At 49.7% G+C, this 26,102-nt stretch overlaps 1 protein-coding gene across 3 annotated transcripts; it reads right to left on the bottom strand.

The window, feature by feature from the left end:
• Window positions 1-680: 680 nt before the first annotated feature.
• Window positions 681-25,765, bottom strand: LOC102938406 (flavin-containing monooxygenase 5). 3 transcript variants are annotated; one of them, XM_037907791.2, is made up of 10 exons: window positions 15,828-15,929; window positions 15,306-15,413; window positions 12,411-12,589; window positions 10,788-10,976; window positions 10,189-10,351; window positions 7,156-7,298; window positions 5,229-5,428; window positions 4,359-4,711; window positions 3,309-3,381; window positions 681-2,494 (listed from the first exon to the last, which is right to left on the bottom strand). In XM_037907791.2, exons 3-10 carry the CDS (start codon window positions 12,549-12,551, stop codon window positions 2,149-2,151), a joined length of 1,608 nt encoding a protein of 535 aa, XP_037763719.1. In that variant the 5' UTR covers window positions 12,552-12,589; window positions 15,306-15,413; window positions 15,828-15,929; the 3' UTR covers window positions 681-2,148. The 3 variants fall into 3 exon arrangements, with proteins under 3 accessions (XP_037763719.1, XP_043376673.1, XP_007061263.1); XM_043520738.1 differs by lacking the exons at window positions 15,306-15,413; window positions 15,828-15,929 and adding an exon at window positions 25,635-25,765; XM_007061201.3 differs by lacking the exon at window positions 15,306-15,413 and having other exon boundaries at window positions 15,828-15,980.
• Between the last annotated feature and the right edge of the window lie 337 nt (window positions 25,766-26,102).

The following is a 26,102-nucleotide window of genomic DNA, read 5'->3' on the forward strand; positions in this document are numbered from 1 at the left end:
TTACCAGCTTAGGTTAAAACTTCCCCAAGGTACAAACTATTTTACCTTTTGCCCTTGGACTTTATTGCTGCCACCACCAAGCATCTAACAAATATATAACAGGGAAAGAGCCCGCTTGGAAACGTCTTTCCCCCAAAAATCCTCCCCAAACCCTACACCCCCTTTCCTGGGGAAGGCTTGATAAAAATCCTCACCAATTTGCATAGGTGAACACAGACCCAAACCCTTAGATCTTAAGAACAATGAAAAAGCAATTAGGTTTTTAAAAGAAGAATTTTAATTGAAGAAAAAGTAAAAGAATCACCTCTGTAAGATCAGGATGGTAAATACCTTACAGGGTAATCAGATTACATAGAGAATCCCTCTAGGCAAAACCTTAAGTTACAAAAAGACACAAAAACAGGAATATACATTCCATTCAGCACAGCTTATTTTATCAGCCATTTAAACAAAACATAATCTAACACATATCTAGCTAGATTACTTACTAAGTTCTAAGACTCCATTCCTGTTCTGTCCCCGGCAAAAGCATCACCCAGACAGAGAGAACCTTTGTTTTCCGCCCCCCTCAGCTTTGAAAGTATCTTGTCACCTCATTGGTCATTTTGGTCAGGTGCAAGTGAGGTTATTTTAGCTTCTTAACCCTTTACAGGTGAAAGGGTTTTTCCGCTGGCCAGGAGGGATTTAAAGGTGTTTACCCTTCCCTTTATATTTATGACAGAAGCCCACAGAAAAGGGAAGAATAGCATGAGGTCATCATGCTTCTTGAAACAAAGTCATTGAATTTGGGAAGATTCAAGCAAAGACAGAAGCCATCTTTGGCAGCCATCATTTGACAGACACAACAGAACAGAGCTCTTACAAGCTGAGAAAGATGGGGCCTTCATCCAATGGGGGACTGCAGTCTCAGAAATTGAATATAGGTGAGAAACCTGCTTAGGCAAAGATTGTACCTTGCTAGATTAAGTTTTAGAGATGTTTTCACTTTTATTTGCTTGTAATCATTTCTAACTTTATCTCATACTTGAACTCAGTTCAATTCCTATCTTCCTTTGTTAGTGAACTGGTCTTAGTATTAATTGAAACCTACAGTGCTGCATTTGAATTAAAGTGATTATCAGCTCCAGTTAATGAGGCTGTTAATTGTTTCTCTGGAGGAAGAAATGGCCCTTCTAATTTCTCTGAACTGTCCAGGAGAAGGCTGGAGATTACAGAGGACCTGGGCTAGGGAAATTCAGGACTGGGAGTGTGTTGGGGCCACCTTGCTGGTTGTAACAAAGGCTGGTGGAAGCCGGAGAGGAACTGTAGACAGGCTTCTGGGGTCAGAGCTGCTGAACCAGGGCTGTCTAGCACAAGACAGACAGGGTGAGACCTGCATGCTTGTCGGGTGGCTGTGAGCATCCCAGGCTGTGAGCTACAACAACAAAGCATTGTGACCCAGGGTTACAGGGCAAGTGGTGGCACAACCCCTCACTGTTCTGGATTCAACCCCACACTCCATTACATTTTCACCCACTCATTAAGTCCCTCAATCCCAATGTCTCTGCAGTTTAAGGGCTTACCCTGTGCTCCTGCCTCAGGTACCCCAGCAGCACCACCTCAATGTGCAGTAGATCCAAGGCAGAAGTGCCATTTCAGGCACTGGTGCCCAAACTAGCAAGAGGCCAAGCAATCAGTAAAAGAGCAGTGAGAGTTTGGCCCAGTAGCCTACCACGGAGAACTCTTGACATATTTGTGCAGTCTCCTTCCTGCCGCTGAGACATTACAATACAATGGAATTGCTGCATACAGATTACCTATAGAGGAAGGGTGGTGACTGATTATGTCTCATGTCACAATGGCCCCACTTAAACTTCCTGAGCTATTGACATCTGTGCCTGTCTGTGGTCTTTATAATCATACCAGCTAGCAGCCTAAGGAATATTTAATGGAACCAAAGATCTCTAACACAACAGCAGACAGTGACAGCAGACAAAATAATCAGCAACAATAGTTGAGAGGAGGAAATTCTCAACACATGAGTGGAAGTGGACGGTTACACTGGGTGTGTGATAAAGTTGCAGGGAGCAAATTAGAAACCAACAGAAACCAGATAATCACATTTTACATAATCCCCTTTTCCTGTGTAACCATGTAGAGAATAAGAATTTAAAAATAAGCAATAATTATAGCAAAGAGAGCAATGGCACCAACTATCTTAAACAAATAGGGCATTGAGGTGTGGTGGGGATAATCTCCTACTGCCCTGGTTTTCAGAGGTTTAATGATCCGTTCTCTCTGGGTCAGGATGGCTTTCTTGGCTCCATCCCATTTCCCTGGCCCTCTCAGGCGGTACTGGTATGGCGTGCAGGGGCCAAAGAAAACCTCCATGGCAAGCTTTGGATCCGTGAGGAAGAGAGACAGCAGGTTGGGCTTGACTCCTGCCAGGCAGGCAAGTTCATCCATGTATTCGACATAATCCACTTGGATAGTGTGGCGCGGGCTTTTTACATACCTGAAATAAGAGAGAGATGTGTGGGTGCCCTTGTAGTGTGATCAAATGGAGACTGCACTGACCAGGAAATGACATTCCTGAGGGGCACCAAATTTGGAGAATTTCTGCTTCTGGCATTAATTCCCACTATAACTGGAATTAAAGGAAAAGCTGGGTCACGATTCCATGTGAAGTCGTAACCCATGCCAGGTGGGTATAAGTGTCTTTGCCCCCTTCTAATGGCAGGTCTCCAGAAGAGATTTACGTGGCTGCTTAATGGAGTTTGCTCAATTGGTAAGATATGTGCTTTTAGCACTGAGAGCCCCGTCTTCCAACTCCACCGTCAGTTTTATATAGGTTGATTTTAAAAGTGGTGCCTAACGTGGGGCTCGAATGCCAGAAGATCTGACAGTCTTAGGAAGAACTTCTCCAGGTGGGGGATGTCTGCAGAGAGGGTGAGTCCTTGTCTCCTTCTATTGGCTGAAACGAGATTTTCTCCCCTATTCGCTGCTGGATTCAGCCACGATCTGGGGGATAGGGATGAGGATCATACTGCTTAGTTTTCTACAGCTATAATTATAATATTTAATCTTGTTCTTTTATGTCACATTTATGTGTGGAAGGAAGATAGAGATGGGAGAAGAATTCCAGATCAAATAATTGTTTACAGATAAATTTTAACGAAGAGAGCTAAAGCTGGAAATACCTTACTCTTTACAACAAATTGATGACACATTGGAGGTATGTTAGAGAATGATAGAAACTTAAGACATTCTCAGGGAAAGACTCCTTCCAAGCATGCCCAGTAATTATTACTTCACATAAAGGTTCCTACCGTTTTTCCATTTCGTCTTTCTTCTGCGTAATATCGGCCACCATGTCGCTTGCTGTGGGCAACGTGATCTGCCCTAGAACGGAAAAGCCAGAGTATGAGCAGAGACATGTCTGGCTCCTTCAGGAGGGGGATCAGCCATTTCCAGAGAGAGCTCTGTGTGTGAGGGATGGGGGAAGTCGTTGTTTCCTAAGGAAGCACTGCACCCTGGGCTGGGAAGGCCGTGATGACTTTGTGTCCCCAAAGTCCAGAGCTTGGAGCTCCTGGAGCACAGTGGGCAGCCAGATTCTGTGAGAGACGTGGTGGTAAGAAAGTCTACCTTCAGGCCTGCTGACAGGGGAGGGGCCAAAGGGGGCAACTGCCCAGGGGCTCAGGTGATTTAGAAGGGCCTGGGGCCCCCGGCCACTGCCGTGGTAGCACGCCCAGCAGCGCAGCCGGCAGAAGCTCACTGGGCACAGCAGCACAGCTGGCAGCAGCTCACTGGGCGCCAGCCAGCAGAGGTGCAGCACGGTCCAAATATCAGGCGGACCATGTCCGCACGGGCGCGGCTTGTGCGTGCGTGCACCAGCTGCCGCACGTGATCCAGCTCCGCACCCATGTGGCGACACCACACCGGCCCTGGGAGCCCATTGACTGTTCTGCTCTGGGGCCTGGAATTGTTATCGACGGGCCTGTCTGTCTTTGTCAGGGACCTGCCTGGATCTAGAGTTGAGATTCCTTCCCCACAGCTTCAGTACTTCCTGTGACTCCTCTCCCCCATTTCCTGGGATCACAACACTTCCATGCTTCCAAAATGTGAGGAGTGAAGGCCCAACCACCTCAAATACTTGGGATTGAAACAGCACTATCGTGGAGAGGGACATGGGCTGGCTCATTATCATGGCACTCATACGGGTACTGCTGCCACCCGCCAGCCCAGGGACTGCACAGCTCTGCTGAATTCAGCTAGTACCATGCCAATCCAGCAATCTCTTTACTAACACAGACTTAGGGTTTCGGAGAGCTCTATAGTCCAGAGACCCCGGGCTATTTCCTGCATTTTGGTTCACGTACCCTTGAACACCTGTGTGGCCAAGCGACTCTGGAGTTCTGCAAGGGGCATGATGGCCCCCAGTGGCTGGATGAGACCAATGAAAGCCAGAGTTGGCTTCTCCAGGTGAGGAGGGAAGATGAATTTATACAGGGAGACCTGGTTTTTGACCACTTTGACACAGTCCTGGAGAAAGGGGAAAGAGAAGCTGTATCCCGTAGCGAAGAAAACTGCATCAATGTCCTCCTCTCTGGTGCCGTCTTCGAAGATGACGCCAGTTTCAGTGAACTCCCTGATGTTCGGTTTCACAAGCACTTTGCCAGAGATGATGCGGTTCGGCAGGTCATCGTTGATAGTTGGGTGTTGGCTCATAATCCTGCATGGCAAAGAGAAGGTGTGTCAAGATCTGTCTGGGCAAATGGCGTACCTCTGAAAGTGGGGGAGGATCAGTGCGATGGTCAGGTCTCCTCTCCTTTGTTACTAGTCTCAGTGTTAGAATTTGGCTCAGGCAGCACAGCCGTATTACTAGCAGCATGAGTGCAAAAGGCTATTTGAAGATGCTTGGTGTCCGTTATGGCTCCAGTAGCGTAATGGACCCTTAAAGGGAGCAGAAACAGGCTCCTGAGATTACCCCCAGGCAAGAGGCACCGCCCTACGGCCATTCTTCCCAATGGTCACAGGAAGGAGGGCGTAAGCTCTGAGGATGCTCTAACATACCCTGACAGCTGGGTTGGGCCCTTCTTGGTGCCAGAACACAGGAAACACAAAATTACCCTCCCACCCCTACCCCAAGTGTAGTGATGGTGGAAGGGAAAAGTCAGGACCTCAGTCTTTTATATCTAACTCCAATGATTTGTCATCCTGCCTCAGCAGGCTGAGGTGTTTGAAAGCACCTGTGCTGAGGCCTTAGACCATAGTGTGCGTGGTTGAATCTTGCATTTACGATGTTCTCCGCCCATTGGTTAACCATGGATGTAGGCAACATCTGCTTGAAAAAGGCTTTAAACCTGGTGGAGAGGACTATGTCCACAGGGTACCCTTGCTCCGCAACACGATTCAGCACCCATGCCCCACGCCTGGTGCTGAGGAAGACCTAGACAGTGGAGAAAGAGAGCTCTCTTGGACATTGACACATACTGTACTGGGTCACACTACTTGGCACTTCATGGCATTGTCAGGGATTGTTACGGTCATGAGTTATTATCTGCAATAGGGTGAGTAATACAGGCCCCAGTTGAGATCAACTCCAGTGTGCTGGACACTTGTACAGCCACATTGTGAGGGACGTTCCTGCCCCAAAGAGCTGACAGTCTTAATCTTCATCCCTGCCCACTCGGCCCTGGTTCCCACTGGCATCCCCCCACGCATGATCTCCACTGACATCCCCTGCCTCCGACTCCCAGCTGTAGTCTCATTGGAGGTTTTGGGGATCTCAGAGAGAAGCCTGGCTGGGACTCTTAGGAACCTCACTGAGCTGTGACCTCGGTCCCTGGCTGTGTAACAGAGCAGGCTGCACATAGCAGTTGTCTGCTCTATGCCCAGCAGGGTGCAGCCAGTGCTTAGGGCAGACACCGCACTGCTATCTGTGGGCTCTGTGGTGCCACTGTCTGTGCTGCCCCATTGCTGAGAGCCCTGCTGTCAGGCTCTGGCTGGACATCTGCCACGCACCCAGAGAAGGGAGTTGTCATCCTTTGTCTACGGCTGTGTGCAACCCCAGCGAATGGCACTGTGGGATCACACAAAGGACAGGCCTCGGCCTAGGACAGTTTTGGAAATGACTGGCACATGCTCCCAGATCAGTATCCTTAACCCAGACATCACTGAACGTTCCTATAGGGGGCGACATGTCTCATTACAGGGACCTTCCCTGACCCTCCACTTCTGCTGTGCATCCTGTCACTACTAGACACACTGATGCTCTGGGGTGCCCTGGGGAACGCTGGGCTGCTAGTGGGCAGGTGGCTGGACCTGCTATGAAAGGGCTCTGGGCACTGGTGACCCTGTTCTCCTTGTTAAACCTTGCCACCTTTTCTTTCATCTGCCCATAGTTCTGTTTCCTTCCTCTGCATTTATTTCCCCTGCAGCTTGTGCCCAAACCCTCTTGTATTGAAGTGACTGCTCTAGTCTTCAAACCAAGGAGGCTCCTGACATCTTTCAACACAACACCCAGCTCTTCCCTGGCCACGTCTGATTTCCTGCCGTCTCTGGTCTCCTGCACGGCTGGTAGGGATGTCACTGCGGGCACCTCCCAATGACTCTATGCAAGGTTCAGGTAGGCAGGGACAGATGGGCTAATGAGGAAGTGGGACATGCTACTTTGAGGGCACAGCATTGTGGATAACCTGCTGGTCGGTGTGAGTTGTGTCCCACCCTGTACCCAATCTACAGCGGCTAGGACTCTGCTACAGTCCCTAGCTGTAGCACTGGTCTCTCTAGCTCCTGGTGGAGTGTAGCTCTGGAAGGGCCTAGTTCCATCCCTGCTGTAGGCCAAGATGGCAGCTGCCAAACAACTAACAGCTGTAGGCAATTCCCTATGTCCATTACATCCACTCGGTAGGTGAAGATTGCCCATGATGACGCTTTGATACTAACTCTGATGAACCGAATAAACTTTCATATCCCCGCTCTGCACTTAGGGGCTGCTTCAAATGGGAGTCTTTCCATTGACTTCAGCAGAGGTTGGGTCAGGACCTTAGTTTAGGTGTTTCTGGGGTTTGTGTGGTGGTGCGGTGTATTGGTCAGTGCTGCTGCCTTTAGCCCAGTGAGGTGGGGGGTGCTGCACAGTGCCATGAACGAGAGAGCCGTCCTCTTGAACCAAACCTGATCAGCTTCATGGCTGAGCTCCACGGCCAGGTCCCCTCCTGAATTGCCAATGCCGATCACTATGACTCTCTTCCCCGAGAATGCCTGAGGGTTCTTGTAATCCCTGCTGTGAGAGTAGCGGCCTTTGAACTTTTCAATCCCTGCCAGGAGAGAGTGGAGCAGCTTAGGCTCTGGGCAGTGTGGGTGTTTGGCCTGTGTCTTTGCCCACTTGAACATTGTGGTTCTGGAGCTCAACACAAACAGTGAGGGGGATATCCTCTGTTTAAGGGAGACTGTGTGGGTGGGGACCAGAGTGACATTCTGGGCTGCACCTCTAAGAGGTGCACCACAGACCCATCACCCCAGGGGAAAGGTTGAGCGAAGATGGACTGAAATCACTCTTGCACCTTTCTGACCCTGAGCTGCTCTGGGGGGCTGGAGATGCCCCTGGTCTATCTAAGTTATGGCAGTTCCCCACGTTCCCCTATGAACCACAGTGCTGCATGCTAGATTTCCACCCTGAGGCTAACGCCACTGTCAGCCTGTCCCCTGGCACGCCCCCCAAGCCGGGGATTGTACAGGCAGCCATATAGCCATCTTCTGCAGCGTCTGTACCAGAGGAACTGTCCCCCAGCTGGAACTGAGGCTTTCGGAGCTCTCTACGCTACTCTGGCCAGGTACCCAGTGTATAGGAGCTGGTGTGTGGGTTGGAGCCTTGCCTCAGAGTAATAATGGAGTGCGAGGTGTGGGGATAAGGAGCAAAGAATCCATCAGCTATCAGCCATCAGCTATCGAATCCAGGAAAATCTGAGCCCTGTTATTATTACTAGCACTTGTCCTCCAGTCTATATCCGGGAAGCTAAAGTCTCCCACGATCACACAATTCCCATTAGTATTTACTTTATTAAAAACATTAAAGAGGTCTCTATCCATATCCAAATCAGATCACGGCGGTCTATAGCACACCCCAAGCACTATCCCAGGGGAGACTGTAGTAGCTTTCTTCCCCAATGAGATTTTTGCCCAGACAGACTCTGTCTTATCCATTCCATCACTTCTTATTTCTTTACAGTCTACCTCATCACTGATATACAATGCTACTCCACCACCTTTGCCTTTATTTTGGTCTTTCCTACACAACACATACCCTTCAATACCTGTAGTCCAGTCATGACTACTATTCCACCATGTTTCTGTTATCCCTATAATATCTGGTTTCACTTCCTGCACCAGTAGCTCTAGTTCCTCCATTTTGTTACCTAGGCTCCTCGCATTGGTGTACAAACATCTTAATTTTGCTGTTTGGCATCGCTCACATTCTTTACCCAATTAGGCACAGACATTCTACTGCCAGTATCACCTATTAGACTGGTATGTACACTATCCTTCCTCCTTGTGTCCATTCTCCTACCCACGGCTGTATCCTTTCTTACTTCGTTTTCTTCCCTCTCAATGTTAAAATCTGGCGTGGAGATTACCTGGACATCTTCCAACCATCTCCCCTAGATTCCTAGTTTAAAGCTCTATGGTGATCAGTTAAACCCTGAGCATGCGGGCAAGACCTACCAGATAGACAACTGGTAAAGAATTCTCTATCAGTAACTCCTCCCATCTAGTGTCCCATCACCAGCCACTGGAGATGTTTGCTGCTAGCAGTCGTGTATCAACTATATGCCATTGTAGGCAGTCTCATCATACCATCTCCTCCATAAACTTATCAAGCTCCGTCCTGAAGTCAGTTAGGTTTTTTGCCCCCACTGCTCCCCTTGGTAGGCTCTTCCAGAAATTCAATCCTCTGAGGGTTACAAACCTTTGTCTAATTTCAAGCCTAAACTTGCTGATGGCCAGTTTACATGCATTTGTTCTTGTGGCACTTAACTTAAATAACTCCTCTCCTCCCGCCCTAGTATTTATCCCTCTGATGTATTTATAGAAAGCAATTATATGTTCCCTCAGCCTTCTTTTGGTTAAGCTAAAAAAGCCAACCTTTTTGAGTCTTCTCTCATAAGATTCCCCTGATCATCCTAGTAGCCCTTCTCTGCACCTGTGCCAGTTTGAATACATCTTCCTTAAAGATTGGAGACCAGAACTGCACACAGTATTCCAGATGAGGTCTCACCAGTGCCTTTTATAATGGAATGGTACTAACTCTCCCCTGTCTCTACTGGAAATGCCTTGCATACATTCTAGGACTGCATTAGCCTTTTTCACAACCACATCACATTGGTAGCTCAGTCATCCCACGATCAATCAATACTAGATCTTTCTTCTCCTCCTGTTTCTTCCAACTGATAGCAAAAATTCTTGTTGTTAGTCCCCAAGTGCATGACCTTGCACTTTGCAGTATTAAATTTCACACAGCACAGATTGGCTTGTGGCTGGAACACCGGAGGTTCTGAGTAGCTGGAGTGGCAGATGGGAAGGGGCACAGGCTCAAATGAGTTTGTGATCAGGAAACAGTTTTGCCAACCCCAAAAAGCAGTTTGAGAGGTTCATAAAACTCCCAGGACTCAGCACCCCTAACAGGAAGGGAAGAGTCTGATACTGCAGTGCTAGCTGAAACAGCGAAGAAAGTGCTTTCTTCCATCAAGAGAAGCCAGACAGCCATAGAGCAGGGCTTCTCAAACTGGGGTCGTGAGGTTATTACGTGGGGGGTTGCGAGCTGTCAGCCTCCACCCCAAACCCCCCTTCACCTCCAGCATTTACAATAGTGTTAAATATTAAAAAAATGTGTTTTTAATTCATAAGGGGGGTCACACTCAGAGAGGTCACCAATACAAAAGTTTGAGAACCACTGCCATAGAGCTACATGACTGCTGTATCTGCTCTTCTCCCCTCACTGGCAGGTTCCTGGGTGGCTCGCTGTGTCTGCTGTGCTGCCTGTGGCGTTGGAAGCTACGCAACGATTTGGGCTTTGTGTCCTCTGAATTGCACCTTTCAGGGTGTCCCAGCACCAGCCCGGGAGCACGTGCTCATTGCTTTCCCTCTACTTATCCCTTTGGAAAGTCACTGCTCAGCTAAGGCCCTTTCCCTTCCCGCTCTGCGACATACCTGGGAAGGAGTCCAGTGGCAGATGGGCGTTGGTGTGATGGCCGGTGCAAACCATGACCCCATCGAAGACAGCCAACTCCTGCTTCCCCTCAGACTCCGTGACAACGTCCCACTGGCCCGTGGAGGAGAAATCCGGGCGCTTTGTCACACTGACCACAGTGGTCTGGTAGGAAAAGGGCACTCACTTAGCTGGCACCAGGAAATTTCATCCTTGACACTGACCTCCTCCCCGTGCTTGAGTCAGCAACCCAGCCAGGAAGCACAAGGCCAGTGCACAGCTGGGACCAGCAGCAGGAGGCCAGTTGGGCTCTGCTGGGTTTTGCCTCACAGCGTCTGCAGATTCACTGGCTCCTTAGGGAGTAGGGCTATGGCAGCTCCTGGGACCTGGGCTGTAACTTCTGCCAGGCAGCCCCTAGACAAAAGGATCTCCCTGTTCCATGAGTGTGAGATGTTTCCTCATCGGCGGGGGGGGTTCTTTCACCCAGGTCTTTCACCACCTGTGCATGCATGTGCGTTCGCGCGCACACACACACACACACACACACACATACAGAGAGAGAGAGAGTCCTACCCCTGCTCTCTGGGCCAGCTCTCCTCACCTTGAAGCGGATGTATTTCAGAAGATCGAAGTGCTCGGCGTACATGCGGAAATACTTCATGATTTTGGAGTTGTGCATGTAGTTGGGGAAATCGGCCGGGATGGGGAAGTCACTGTAGCACATCATCTCCTTGGAGGTGTTGATGATGACAGATTTGTAGATGCTGGCCCTGCCCTCTTCGGGATTCTCCTGCAGGAGCGGGAGAACATGGACATTGCTTTTGAATATTGACTCTGGAAAGTACAGCTGTAGCAATGAAGGCAGCATGAAAACATAGGTGGTGTGATCTCCCCTAATACAGTTGTTGCCGTGGCAGCCTCCCTGCTCCGCAGAACTAAACCTTGAGCATCCTATACATTTCTCTTCATCTTTGATTTAAAGCACCTGCTGACACATATGACACGTCTTTCCCTCTACCCCACCCTCATCACATGCGCAGCCTCAGCCTCCACGAGCCCCTTCTCACCTATTGGACACACACAAACACCCTCCATGCCCTGTGTTGACACCACACCCTCTGGACTGCTTCTTCTGGTGGCATTTGCCAGCATGTCCCTGTCTCCGTGTGATGGTGTGAATGATCCACACCGAGGGTGTGGCAGGGAGAGAGATTTGCAATCGACGTGCACAGACGGGAAGCCCTACAACAGCCTGGTGAGGGTGAGCCACGCAGCAGAAGTTCACTGGGGCAAAGGAAGCTGGAGAGGAAGCCTGTCATTGCTGTGGACTCCTGCCTGTTTGTGCCCCTTGGACATCAGTCAGTGTTTTGCCACTGAATTCAGTGGAAGCAGGATGGGGCCATCTGTCTGAAGGGAGCCTGCGGATTCCGGCACCAGCGCTGTGGGAGAAGCCTTCACTCACCTGTGGAAGGAACATTGTTCTATTTCTGGATAAATCTGGTTTGTTCTTCTCCAACCTAAAGGATTCGCTATGAGCTGAAGCCGTTCTGCACTGACCTTTCCCCTCCAGCCTCCTAACAACCTGATTGTCAGAAGCAAGGGCCTGATCGAAAGCCCACTGAAATCAATGGGAGTCTTTCCACTGACTTCAGTGTGCCTTGGATCAGGCCCTAAACCAGAGCCACAATTGCACTCTGAGTGAGGTGACTGCATCCTCCAGATAGGTGGAAAAGACCCTTGCCATCTTCCTCTGGGCGGAGACCTTGTTAATACCTGCACACACCCATGGTACTCTGTATATGATAAGATTCCAGGATTGTCACTCTGAATCCTAGAATGTCTGCTGTGTCAGTGTGAAGTGATGGAAACAGCTACAAGCATGGCGGAGAGTTCTTCTTGCTCACACTATCACCAGGTTCAGACATCACTGCGACTGACAGTCTGTTACCATCTTGCTTTTAAATTTCTCAGCCATTTTTGGCTTTTTTACACACAGAGGGACGTTACAAACTACATCTGTGTGACAGCATGGGCTTTCATCTAGTCGAAATAATAATACGATTTGATACGTAGATTTCAGTCTCTTTGTTCTGGGTTTGTACGGCACCTGGCACAAGAGGGTCCTGATGCTTGACAGTGGCTGATTGGTGCTGTTGCAATATAAATAATAAATAATAGCCATAATTAAGAAAAGCACCAAAACTCATGATGAACTCAAACCTACCTTGAACCTCCAGAGCCCCCCGATATCTTCACTTCTCTCAAAGCAAATGGGCTCTAGCCCATCATCCAAACAGCATTTAATGGTGCACAGTCCACTAGATCCACTGCCGATGACTGCAATCCTCTTTTTGGCCATGGCCATCTGTCTCAGGAGGAGGTGCTGACAGTTGTGGAGGGATCCTGGGAAGTGAAAACAACATACCTCTTCTTTTCACGTGATTTACAGCTTTACCTCAGGAAGAATCCCTACAACTTCTGCATGAGCCAAGCAGTCCAGCAAAGGCATCCCACCCAGAAATGGCTTTGTTCTTTGGATCAGCCAAAGATACTAAACCACAGTAAGCACTTGTCTCCATGGGGAAGCTATTCTGGAAGAAGGTTGAAGTGAATATAAAGGGCTATAGCTATTCCGTAGTAACTCTCTGGGTGGACAGTTGTATCTCGGAATAAGTGTGTCCCCATGGAGAGCCATTCCGGAAGAGCTAATAGTGGGATAGTTATTCCTGGACAGCTATTCTGGTCAGTTTTCCTGTGCAAGCAATCCTAAGGCTCTTTGATCTGGAATGATCATGGTAGGTTATAAACTGTTCCTAGCAGGGACTGTCTCTTCTTTTATGTCCTGATCACGTCTGGGGTCCTTCGGTGCTATTGCACAGGTCTAAGAACAAAGTAACCTAAACTTCATCCGCTTGTGGACACGGACACTCAGTTTATTAGAACTGCGCTTGGCAAAATATGTCAACAGGTTGGTGACCATGGTTTTCAATGCAAGATGGCAACAAATGAAAGCTAACACAGAGCCGTGTAACAGAGAATAGAGTCTCTCTCTATGCAACTCTTTTAAATCCTAACTAATGCAAATCTGCATACAACATATCCAGTCCTCTTTGGAATCTTGCTAAAGAAAGATTAAAATAGGTAAATGTGGGTTAAGTAAGGCCGGTGTGAGGAATATGATAATACAAGATTAAGCACAAAGGTGACATCTATATTGCGGTCACGGGGTGTGATTGCAGGTAGGGTTTTACCCAGGCTTCCAGGCAGGCTTTGCCCCAGTTTCACTGCTCCAGTACCTGAGCTAGCTAGATTAAAGCTAGCTCGAATATGTCTGCACATGCTGCAGTCACACCCCGTGTTTGCAGTAGAGACATACGCTGTGATGGAGAAGATTTATTTAGTGGAATCCAAGTGGGTAAAATGGGCATAAAACCTGAGGAAAAGACAAATGAGGTTAAATATAAGAACATATTTCTGGCAGTGAGAACTACAAAACCACAGAGCAGGGGAAACGATAGAAGTCCCATTTAAAACTGGACTGGAGAATGCAATAAAAAAAAGTACCATAGGAAAAAAATCTGACTCTGGTCTGGACTGAGAAGCAGGGCCGGCTCTGGGCACCAGCAAAACAAGCAGGTGCTTGGGGCGGCACATTTCTAGGGGTGCCATTCTGGTGCCGGCCCTGCCGCCCCTAGATATGTGCCCCCGCCGCCCCAGCTCGCCTCCGCTCCACCACCGCCGCTCCACCACTGCTTGAGAGGGAGGGGGGAGAAGCGGAGCGGTGGCGTGTTCAGGGGAGCAGGCGGAGCGGAGGTGAGCTAGGGGTTGCTGGGAGGAGCCACAGGAAGCAATGGGAGGGGGGAAATGAGACACACCCGGGGGAGGAGGCAAGGCTGGGGATTTGGGGAAGGGGCAGAGTTGGGGCGGAGACGGGGGTGTGGGAGGGCACGGAAAAAAAGCGGCGGCGGTCAAATTTTTTTTTGCTTGGGGAGGGAAAAATCCTAGAGCCCGGCCCTGCTGAGAGGAGAGCGTGGGAGTCTGGGTAAGCTGACTTGCTGGGTCTTATTTCTGTCATTCTTAAGGAAGATTATTGTGCAGGAAAAGGCTGCTGATCAGTGCTCACTCTGAACAGAACGAGTGCCAGTGCCAGAGACAACATAGACACATTTGGCAGGCTATACCCAGGGGTGAAAGTAAGCCAGTACGCCCCGGTACAGCGTACGGGCAAGAGCCAGTGCACCGTACTGGGGCAGCCCGGCTTCCCCAGGGGGCAATTTAAAGAGCCTGGGGCTCCCAGCAGTGGCTGGAGCCTCAGGCCCTTTAAATTGCCTCCAGAGCCCCGCTGCTGGAGCCCTGGGGTAGCGGCTGCAGGGCTCCGACGGCTATTTAAAGGGCCCGGAGCTCCCCTGCTTCTACCGCCCTGGCCCTTTAAATAGTCGCCGGAGCCCCGCCGCTGCTGCTCCAGGGCTCCGAGGGCTATTTAAAGGACCGGGGCGGTAGAAGCAGGGGAGCCGCAGGCCCTTTAAATAGCCCCAAGAGCCCTGGCGTAGCGGGGGCTCCAGGGGCTATTTAAAGGGGAGGGGATCCAGCTGCCTCTGCTGCCCTGGTCCTTTAAATACCCGCTGGAGCCCCGCCACTTCCCCAGGGTTCCGGCGGCTAATTAAAGTAGCGGGGCAGTAGAAGCAGGGGAGCCCCGGGCCCTTTAAATAGCTGCCGGAGCCCCAGGCTGCTGCTGCTGTCCCAGTGGGGGAGGAGGGTGAGGAGGAGGAAGAGAAGGAGGGGGGGCACTTACCATACAGGGTGGACTGGGGCTGGCTCTGACCCCCTCAGCCCTGCCCCTTCCACCCTCGGCCCCGCCCCTTCCAGGGGCCAGAGCTGGCCCCAGCGTACCAGTAAGTCACTCGACTTACTTTCACCCCTGGATATACCTTGCCATAAATCTTCCACTGGCTTCAACCTAGCACCAAGAAGGACTGCAGAAACCCTGGCAGATGCATCTTCTCTGTGCCTAAGGGCAGGATTCCACAGGCAATGTTGCGTGTGGGCTGGAGACAGGCAGTGGAGTCCATAACTGTGTAGGATGCAATGATCACGACACCTTGTTTAATTGGCACCTTACCAGTGGCTCAGGGAGTGCCTCTCTCCTCCTGTCCAAGGCAGGATTTGTTTAGAAAGCTCCTTTTTCCTGAGTAAGATGGATGGCAGGGTCCGGTCCCAAAGCTGTCTGCTGGTGTGCAAACAAGGGCTAATGTCACCACTGACAGGCAAGAAGCATGGGCCAAGATTTTCAGAAGAGACTAGTGATTTGGGAAGACCAGCTGGAGTCACCTGAACAGGATATGATGTTGAGAGAGTGCTGGGCACCCACCCTCTGAAATCCAGCCCCTTTAAGGTGTCTCTAGTCAGGCTGCCAAAATGAATAGTCACTTCTAAAACTCTTGGCCATGCTGTAAAGCACCTACTATCCCAACTGACATTGAAGACCCACAGATGCTAGGATTCTACAATCCCTTGGCGCTGTTCCTTAAAACTCCCCGGCCAAACCCATAATTCGATACTCCTGTGTTACTCCACACTACACTGCACCTGCTACAGAAACAGCACCTAGGTAAGTCACTCCAGCACAGACACTACCACGTACCTGCTCTCCCGAGTAGCTGCTGGCTCAGCAGTGCTGCCAGAGTCCACGCAGTCAATTTCTGCCTTCTACCATAGAATCATATCCTTTGTTCCCCCTGTTATAGGAGGGAGCTGTACTCTTGGTCCTGTATAAGTAACACATTAACTTGGCATCTGTTAATTGCTAACCCAAGATTTACCTCCACGAGTTAAAAAATAATTTCCTTACTTGCAAACACCAGACACTTGTCAGACTAAATCGAGTGTTTCACTAACTCATGGTAAATGAACATAGGATTTTACTCAGAGCAAACTATGGGGGTATTTGAGGAAGGATGTGCTAGACATTTAGTGAGTCAGCTGTGGGGTGCTGCTTGTGGTGTATGGACAATGTGGTAGTGGCAAGCGTGTGCCTCTGCATGGAGGAGAAGAAGGTGTGTAGTGACGGATGGATTAATTTTTCATTCCCATGCATGTACCGTTATGCTGGAAGGTGCAATGCCTGCCATTAGTCACAGACCTGGTTAACAAACAGATGTCCGTGTGTACCAATATGCACAGGCATATGAGTCAAAGTTTCTCTCCAAGCGTTTGTGCTAATCAAACCTGGTTGCACAAATATTCATGGAAAAATGAACAACAAACCATACAAACAGGGATCAAACCAGGAGTCAGAGCTCCCCACGGTGTTTACAGAGAACTTCCCCTGTTCATTCAGCTCCAGTGCCCAACTAGGGCCCTTGTGCTGTGTTGCTAGGGCCCTTGTGCTGAGTGGCTGTACTGGTGTTGGATGATGCGCACGCCCTGGGAATGCTGGATGCACCCCTTAGGCACAAGAGGATGGGAAATCCACATCCAAGGCAGAGGCATGGGCTGCTAGATCATATGAATGCACAGTCAGGCAACCCATTGCCCCACTATGCCCACAACCCTGTCTGCTCTTCCCCCGGGCACGCTTGCAGATGGGACCAACAGAGCCACTCTCTTGGTTAGCACACAGTGGGATGCTCCCCAGGCTGTGGAAGTGCTGCACGGGGCACCCACCACACTCTTCTGGCATATAGGTACCGTGGGAACGCTAGGTTGAAGCAGAGTGCCTTCCAGATGTTCTGGGGAAGACAGGCTTCTGGCAAGTTCAGTCCCTGTTCCAGACTCATGGATCAGCTGCCATGAGAGCGCCATCTCCAACACTCTCTGGACTCACCCATGTGGGTGGCAATGGGCAGTGAAATGTAGCAGTCATGGAGACTGACCTAGGCCCTTACATAGCTTGGGCCATTTTCATGAAGGGCGTTGAACATCAGGGCAGCAGCCTCAAACTGGACTCAATATTCAACCGGGACCCTGCACAGGGAATGAAGCACTGGGGTCATGTAATTTCAGCAGCCCTGGGTGCTAACTAAGTGGGCTGCTGCATTTGGAGCAGTTTCATCCTTTGGGATGCTGCACTGCGATCATTAAACCAGGAGCTCAAAACTCTGTAAATCTCCAGGGCCAAGTTCCAGAGGAAGAGATGATATTGCCTGGCCAGGCCAGCCTTTCCTATGCTGTAGCTGTCTGTGTGACTGGCAGCAAAGTCCAGGGGTACCCCAGTGTTGCAGACCAATTTGATAATCTGAAGGCAGACACCCTTCACACAGGGCATTGTCCTGGTGGCTGGAAGTTCTAGAAGATGTTCACTGTCCCCACCAACTTCACCTCCATCTTCACTAGGATTAGCTTCAGCCAGCTGCTGTTCATACAGTGCTGATTCCTCCCATGCATTTGGTTGTCTGGGAGCGAGTGGTAGAGCAGTGTATATAGAAGGCACCATTTTCCAAAGCACTTAAGTGCCTTAGGAGCATAAGTCTTATTCTCAAGTGATGTAGGCACATGGGAGGTGCAGCGAGATTGACTTGCATTGAGATTTGGGCCCCTAGATGGCTAGATAACTCTTGGTAAAAGGGACTTGGGCTCCTAAAGCTCCTAAAGCAACTCTTGAAAATGTTATTGAGGGGAGGCAAGTCTTTAGAGGAACTTGTTATCCAAGGTGATGCATTTGAATGAAAGAGAAATAAACCTTTATGATGAACCAAAAGCGTAGAGGCTCTGGCAACCCAACAGGAAGTGTCCTGCTCCTGAAAACTCCATTCTGTTCGCTATAGGTTCCTATACCACCCTCGCCACCATCGTATCTGAGCACTGTCCCAGCGTGCATTAAGTGACATGACTAACATGTGGGTTCGTTCTCTCTTCCGCCGGGGGTAACTGTGCAGGCAGCAGAGTATTTGGGTTTGATAGGGATTTTTTCACTGTTGTGTGGAGCCAGCAGGTCTCTGCAGCAGCTGTTGTATCCCTATTTGGGGGAGAAGGGGGGTGTTTCCTTCTAGGCCATACCACGTGCATGAGAAGGGCAGAGATTTCCTTCATTTCCTCCTGCCAGAGGAACTGGTGATCTCGACATCACCCTTTCCGACCTCATCACTAGAGCTGGGTGGAAGCTTTATCTGAAGACCCAAATCACTTGCACACTCAGGTGAACAAGGATCTCACCAGGTGGAAGCCCCTGCAGTCTCTGTCTGTAACGGAAGAGGGGTACAAGAGGGTTGGGCACTGGAGCTGAATGAACAGGGGAAGTTCTCTGTAAACACCGTGGGGAGCTCTGATTCCTGGTTTGATCCCTGTTTGTATGGTTTGTTGTTCATTTTTCCATGAATATTTGTGCAACCAGGTTTGTGTACAGGCAGCCAAAGGCCCAGTGATTCCCCCAGGGCAGGGTTAGGTCACAGATGAACCACAACTGAAGGAAGAACTCCAGAAACAGGGCACAGGGACACTGGGTGACTTCTGCCTACTTACCCTAGGGCCACACACATTGGCCCACTTTTGGCCCAGCTCTTCCAAAACACACAAGACATGTCATGATACAAACATGCCACATTCCATTCCCCTGGCTGCAACCCATGTCAGCACAGCTGCGATTAGAGCTGCTCCAATCATTTGTTGCAGACAATTGTTTCATTGCAGTTGGCCTATTTTCTCTGTGCTCCAGCACATCCTGCAACATGCTAATGCTGTCACTGATTGAGGAACAGTCTTTATGGATTATGCCAGCCCACAGGGGGAGCTTCGTGCCTTTGTGGTGACTCGGCTGCTGAGCCCCTCCAAGAGATACACATTAAAATACCTCTGCCCTCGCCAGTGATGCAGAATGCTGGGCCCCCTGCAGACCTGCTCCCAACTTCCACTCCTGCAGTTCCTTGCGCCTGCTCATGGGACCAAGCTCTGACATGCTGTGGAAGGTCACGGCCGGTCATCCACACAAGCCACTGCTGCCAAGTGCATTGGCCCTGCCCATCTGTGTGATCACGTAACTCCCCTTCGGGAATCTCCCCACTGGCTTCCCATCCAGTATCGTATCACATTTACGCTTCCTGTCACCACCTCCAAGACTCAGTAAAACTCTGCTGCTCCCGACTTACTCTCCCTTATCAAGCTTTGCATTGCCTTGTCCCTACCAATGCCCTTGTCCACCCATCTGTGGATCCTTCACAATCCCCTTCTCCCCTGCAACCCTCAGATGCAGTCTGATCTCCCTGAGCTCATCCATAGGCCCTTCCCATGTCCACAGCTCAGTCCCTCTTACAGAGCCACATTGCATCTTGTGCTCCTTGCACAACAGAGCAATAGGAAAAGACAACACTCCCCGCCCAGGCACAGCTTGGTCCCAGAGAACCAGGCTTACTAAATCCACACAAACACACCGAGGGGGAAGGGCAAATGGTGGTTGTGACTGGTGCATGGGAAGTCTGTTCCCGTACAGTGGCATGCAAGGCAGTCTGCCGACAACCCAACTCCTGGCGGCCCTGGTTCATGCGCTGTGTGGGTGAGAGAGCGGGGAGACTCCCTTGCTGGGGGAAAGCTGAGGTTCCTGCAGGGGGCAGGATGAGCAAGGACGGAACAGGGTCCTCCTGGAGAGGGGAGAACTGGAATTTCATACACACAAGAAATATCCGCACTGGTGCCCCTAGCAGTGAGCACCACTAGCAGATTCACAAATGATTTAAAGGGAAACTACCCTATTCCTACACACCACAATGCACCACTGCCATGCTGCCCATGGTGAATCTCATTGGTTTATATATAAGTTGCCTGCTGTTGATCCCCCTTCTCTGACCTCTGCCTTTAGATTGTGAGATCCTCAGAGCAGGGGCTGTCTGTAAGTGCATGGAAAGCATCTAGCCCATACTAGGCACAGTATCGTTCAGTGCCTTGTATGAAGACAGAGGAAGAGGGTGCTTCCCCCTTCTCAAATAACGAGTGCTCATACTGATGTCCAGTTCCTAGGGGTGCACGCTGGCGGCAATGGGCCAAAAGCAGGACTTTCTTTTTGCTCTGTGTATGTGCCGTGCCTCACTCCAGGGGGTCCTGTTCCATGGCTAGGGTCCTTAGCATGGCTGGATTAACCCATAGGCTAATAAGGCTATAGCCTTATGCTCTCCTATTTTTAGGCCCTACTGTAGGCCCTCCATTACATATTGAAGTAACACCTGAGCGACAGTAGCGTGGTCATCGGAAATTTTTTGTCTCCTTAGATATTGCTTTGTACAAAATTAATCCATCAAGATTATGAATTCAATTTCTGGTGGTTGTGATTTTGTCTTTGTGGGCCAAGTAACTGTTTGTGGGCCCAAGCAATATTGAACTTTGTACACAGTAGGCCTACAGTGGACATTAGAAACAATGTTGAAGAAAGGAGGATGGCAGAAACTGAAGGAGGCCAAAGAAAGATGGCAAAGACAAGATGTAGTGCTGAAAGGTACTCCTCCTTGCCTAACGATTTTTCCTCCTACTAAGTCTGGTGATGAGGAAGTCCAGGTGAATACCAAGTGAACCCACCACGCCTGCGCCTGTTGAAAAGGAGCAGCCTGTAGCTGCAGTCTCACCCCACTCCTCGGAAGACTTCTCCAACGATCCAGGCGAGTGGGACATGACTTCTCAAGATCTCATTGCATATTGGACTGAGAAGGGTCCACAGAAATGCCAGAATCTAGATGCTTACTTTTCATTGACAAAGTGAGAGTAAACCAACCAGAATCCTTATCTGACCAAATCAGTATTTGAATATCTGAAGCCTAACAAACAGATTGACAAGTGAGAATGGCTCATCTATTCGCCTTCTAAGAAGACGGTGTACTGTTTTTGGTATCAGAAAACAGGCAGCAATAAAAAGTGGGGAATGGTCTGCGAAGGCTTCAGTCGTTGGAAGAATACTGCATACATTACCAATCATGCAAGGAGTAAGCAGCATACATGGTCAGTTAGCAGCTACCATGCCTGAAAGAAAGTGGCAGAATTGATACCCAAATGGAAAACCAGTTTCTGGAAGCTTGTGCTTATTGGAAGAATGTTCTCAGACACGTAGTTGAAACCATAGCTTTTCTTGCTGAGCATGATCTGCCATTCTGTGGCGCAGATGAGACTGTTGGATCGAAACACAATAGCAATTACCTTGGTGTTTTAGAGCTAATCGCTGAGTTTGACCCTTTCTTAACTCAGCACATAGATGAACACGCAAATCATGGAAAAGGCCATACATCATTTTTATCAAAGATTATTTGTGATGAATTCATTGCACTGCTGGCAAAGATGATGCTATCAGCCATTTTAGATGAGATCAAAGATGTGGGATATTTTTCAGTGTCTGTCGATTCGACACTGGGTGTGTCACATGTAGATCAGCTGACTGTCATCGTGCATTATATGCTACCCATTGGACCAGCTGAACGTTTCAAGACCTTCATAAACATCACCAGCCACACAGGGGAGAAACTTGACTCATACCTACTCGGTTTCCTCACCAAAGCCATGACAATGCAAGTAATATGAGTGGCAAATATTCAGGGATGCAGGCAAAGATAAAAGAGCGCAATGCTTTGATTGATTACATACCATGTGCTGTATACTCACTCAACCTTGTTGGCCAGTCTGCCATGGATTGTTGTGTTGAAGCAGTTTATTTTTTTGGATTTGTCCAAGAATTGTATCATTTTTTCTCTGCATCAACCAGTTGTTGGATGATTCTGCTCAGAGCTCAAGTATGAAACTGCAGAAAAACCTGAGAGTCTCTGGATTAAGTTTAGAAGTGTGAGCAACAAGGGTGATGTCGTGGTGGGAGTCTGCTATAGACCACCGGACCAGGGGGATGAGGTGGACGAGGCGGACGAGGCTTTCTTCCAGCAACTCACGGAAGTTACTAGATCGCAGGCCCTGGTTCTCATGGGAGACTTCAATTACCCTGATATCTGCTGGGAGAGCAATACAGCGGTGCACAGACAATCCAGGAAGTTTTTGGAAAGTGTAGGGGACAATTTCCTGGTGCAAGTGCTGGAGGAACCAACTAGGGGCAGAGCTCTTCTTGACCTGCTGCTCACAAACCAGGAAGAATTAATAGGGGAAGCTAAAGTGGATGGGAACCTGGGAGGCAGTGACCATGAGATGGTCGAGTTCAGGATCCTGACACAGGGAAGAAAGGACAGCAGCATGAATACGGACCCTGGACTTCAGAAAAGCAGACTTTGACTCCCTCAGGGAACTGATGGGCAGGATCCCCTGGGAGAATAACATGAGGGGGAAAGGAATCCAGGATAGCTGGCTGTATTTTAAAGAATCCTTATTGAGGTTACAGGGACAAACCATCCCGATGTGTAGAAAGAATAGTAAATATGGCAGGCGACCAGCTTGGCTTAACAGTGAAATCCTTGCTGATCTTAAACACAAAAAAGAAGCTTACAAGAAGTGGAAGATTGGACAAATGACCAGGGAAGAGTATAAAAATATTGCTCGGGCATGCAGGAGTGAAATCAAGAAGGCCAAATCACACTTGGAGTTGCAGCTAGCAAGAGATGTTAAGAGTAACAAGAAGGGTTTCTTCAGGTATTTTGGCAACACGAAGAAAGTCAAGGAAAGTGTGGGCCCCTTCCTGAATGAGGGAGGCAACTTAGTGACAGAGGATGTGGAAAAAGCTAATGTACTCAATGCTTTTTTTGCCTCTGTCTTCACGAACAAGGTCAGCTCCCAGACTACTGCAATGGGCAGCACAGCATGGGGAGGAGGTGACCAGCCCTCTGTGGAGAAAGAAGTGGTTCGGGACTATTTAGAAAAGCTGGATGAGCACAAGTCCATGGGGCCGGATGCGATGCATCCGAGAGTGCTAAAGGAGTTGGCGGATGTGACTGCAGAGCCATTGGCCATTATCTTTGAAAACTCATGGCGATCAGGGGAAGTCCCAGACGACTGGAAAAAGGCTAATGTAGTGCCCATCTTTAAAAAAGGGAAGAAGGAGGATCCTGGGAACTACAGGCCAGTCAGCCTCACCTCAGTCCCTGGAAAAATCATGGAGCAGGTCCTCAAGGAATCAATTCTGAAGCACTTAGAGGAGAGGAAAGTGATCAGGAACAGTCAGCATGGATTCACCAAGGGCAAGTCATGCCTGACTAATCTAATTGCCTTCTATGATGAGATAACTGGCTCCATGGATGAGGGGAAAGCAGTGGACCTGTTGTTCCTTGACTTTAGCAAAGCTTTTGACACGGTCTCCCACAGTATTCTTGCCAGCAAGTTAAAGAAGTATGGGCTGGATGAATGGATTATAAGGTGGATAGAAAGTTGGCTAGATTGTCGGGCTCAACGGGTAGTGATCAATGGCTCCATGTCTAGTTGGCAGCTGGTATCAAGTGGAGTGCCCCAAGGGTCGGTCCTCGGGCCGGTTTTGTTCAATATCTTCATAAATGATCTGCAGGATGGTGCGGATTGTACCCTCAGCAAGTTTGCAGATGACACTAAACTGGGAGGAGAGGTAGATATGCTGGAGGGTAAGGATAGGATACAGAAGGCTCTGCAGCCCAGTTCTCAGGGTGGGATTGGGGCCGCAGGTAACATCCTAGCTCCACCGAAGTCAGTGGGAGCTTTGCCATTGACATCACTGGAGCCAGCTTTTCATCCCTCAAATCTCCATTTCTAGGGGACTTCTCAAGAACCTGCAGACTGATCATGTCCTGTCTGGTAACAGAGTCCCCAGAGGAGGGGATTCTGGGCTGGTCCCATGGTCACTGAGGTACCCGTTACAATCAATGCTGGTTTTGTTCCTGGATCTGCCACTGGCCTGCTGGGTGACCTTGGGCAAGTCACTTCATTGCTCTGTGCCTCAGTTTCCTGCACTGTTAAATGGGGATAATGACATTGACTCCATTGAGCTCTGCTGATGGAAAGTGCTATATAAGGGCTAGGGATGATTATTATTTTCCTTTCTGCCTCCTCCTCAGCTTTGACTACGAGAGCAAACTACCCTGTCAGCTCCACATTTTCCCCTCCTGGTTCAAGCGCAGACCCACTCCTCTGCTCTCTTGTCCTGACTGGGATGAGCTGGGCAGTAGGCAGAGGAGCCTTCCATTCACAGTCCCATCTCTCAGGGCACTAGCTGTGGGCCAGAGCGGGTTGTGCCTCCTACAAAGGGAGTGGTGTAGCAGTGAGGGTGGAGACCCCCGTGTGAGCTGGGGCTGTCCCCTGATGTGGTCTAGCTGATGTTTAGTGCATGGCTATATTAGTTTAGTTTAACAGGGGGGCCGTAAGGAAAACACGCAGGAAGGACTCAGAACGGCTCACGATAATCCACATTGGCGCAAACACTTGTGGGCTGTTCAGAGACAATGGCAGGCCAGGAATAGGTCTCAGAGCCAGAAGGACTCCAGCTGTTTACAAAGGGACTCTCTGTCCAGAGTGGGGGCTGTTCAGGTATTGTTGTTTGGGGGAATCCAGACATCCGCTGGAGTGCTGAAGAAGAGAGGCCAGCCTAGACTGCCCTCATGGGACGGCAAGCTGTGAGGAGAGAGAGATGTGGGCAGACTTGGTTTAAATTCCTCTCTCTGAATGCTTTGCTTTACTGTTACATGATCATGACTTTTGGTTTCATGCAGGTTGTTTGGTCGCTCTGTTCCCCTTTGGGCACAGACTCCCTATGGGAAGAACTGCAGGTGCCACACCCACTTGGACCTATGGGGTGAACACAGTTGGTACACAGGGGGCTGTAGCCCAGGTCCTGGTCTAAGCATGGGAGAACTGCAAAATTCCACCCCAGGAGAGGTAAAGGCACAAGGCCTGGTACCTAAGGGGTACACGCAGAGAGACCAGGGAGGGACAGAGGTGCAGCTGCAGCCAGCCTTGCAACCCTGACACATGCTCTGTAAATACACAAATCACTCTAAGAAAACACTAGCCTGTTTCACTGATCCCTGCTTCAGACAGGAAGCTGACCCACCAAGCCCCCAAATTGTGGCCACTTGGCAAAGGGGACATGGTACAAATCGATTTCTTCTGACAAAATCGGACTGCCTGAGCATATGCCTTAAAGGGCCAGACTCAGGAGCTGCCAACAGGCAGGGATCAACCTTACCACTACCTCTCTCCCAAGCTTCCTGTGGATGCGGCTGGATGGGACCTGGAGAGCTGCATGCTCTGCAGGAGACTGTTTAACTCTAAAAGTAACCACCCTTCAGAAGTGTCTGAGCCTCCCCATCAATCCTACAGATGATTTGACACCAAAGCATCGAACGGCTGAGTCTGTCTTTTGTGCCCAGCGGGGCTCATGTGGTTTTGAAAGAGAATATGCCATGTGTGTATTTGGCCTGAATCCAATCTGCTGGCAATGGAAAAGGACTAGGCTCTGGAATGGTGCGTGTGGAGCCTTGGGGGAAGCTGGGCTGAAGCCCGGGAGCTATGGGACCTGCTGCACCTGTGGCCATGTAAGAAAGAGACCGACCCAGGTAAGATCTGCTTACCATTAGCAACTCACCGAGCCTGCTCTTTGAGGGGGTGTCCATTTCTGACCAAGTGGGAGGTTGCTACGTAGCAGGACGACCTCTCTTTCCTTTCTCCCGGGCACAGGTTTTCCTTGTCCTTTTTGATCAGATGCCTTTTCTGATTCCTGATTGTTTGAGGAAGTCTCTCTCGCTGGGGTAGAAAGTGCCTCTCTGGCTCCTCCATTTCTCCTCTGTCAGATGGTGGCTGACTGTTAGTATTACCTGTATTAGCAGAGTGCATCTCAAGGCTCCATCGCATTGGGTGCTGCACAGTCACAAAGGAGAAAGTCTGCACTCGAAACAGACAAAGAGTGTGAGAGGAAACTGAGGCACACAGAGGGGATGTGACCTTGCGCCGTCACCCAGCAGGTAGGGGCACAGCTGGGAACAGAACCCAGCTCTCCTGATGAATCCAGCCAGGGCTGCAAGCAGTTAATGTCTCACTCATTAAAGGCAGGCAA

Source organism: Chelonia mydas, chromosome 8 (genome assembly GCF_015237465.2).
Source record: "Chelonia mydas isolate rCheMyd1 chromosome 8, rCheMyd1.pri.v2, whole genome shotgun sequence".
Lineage (NCBI taxonomy): Eukaryota > Metazoa > Chordata > Testudines > Cheloniidae > Chelonia > Chelonia mydas.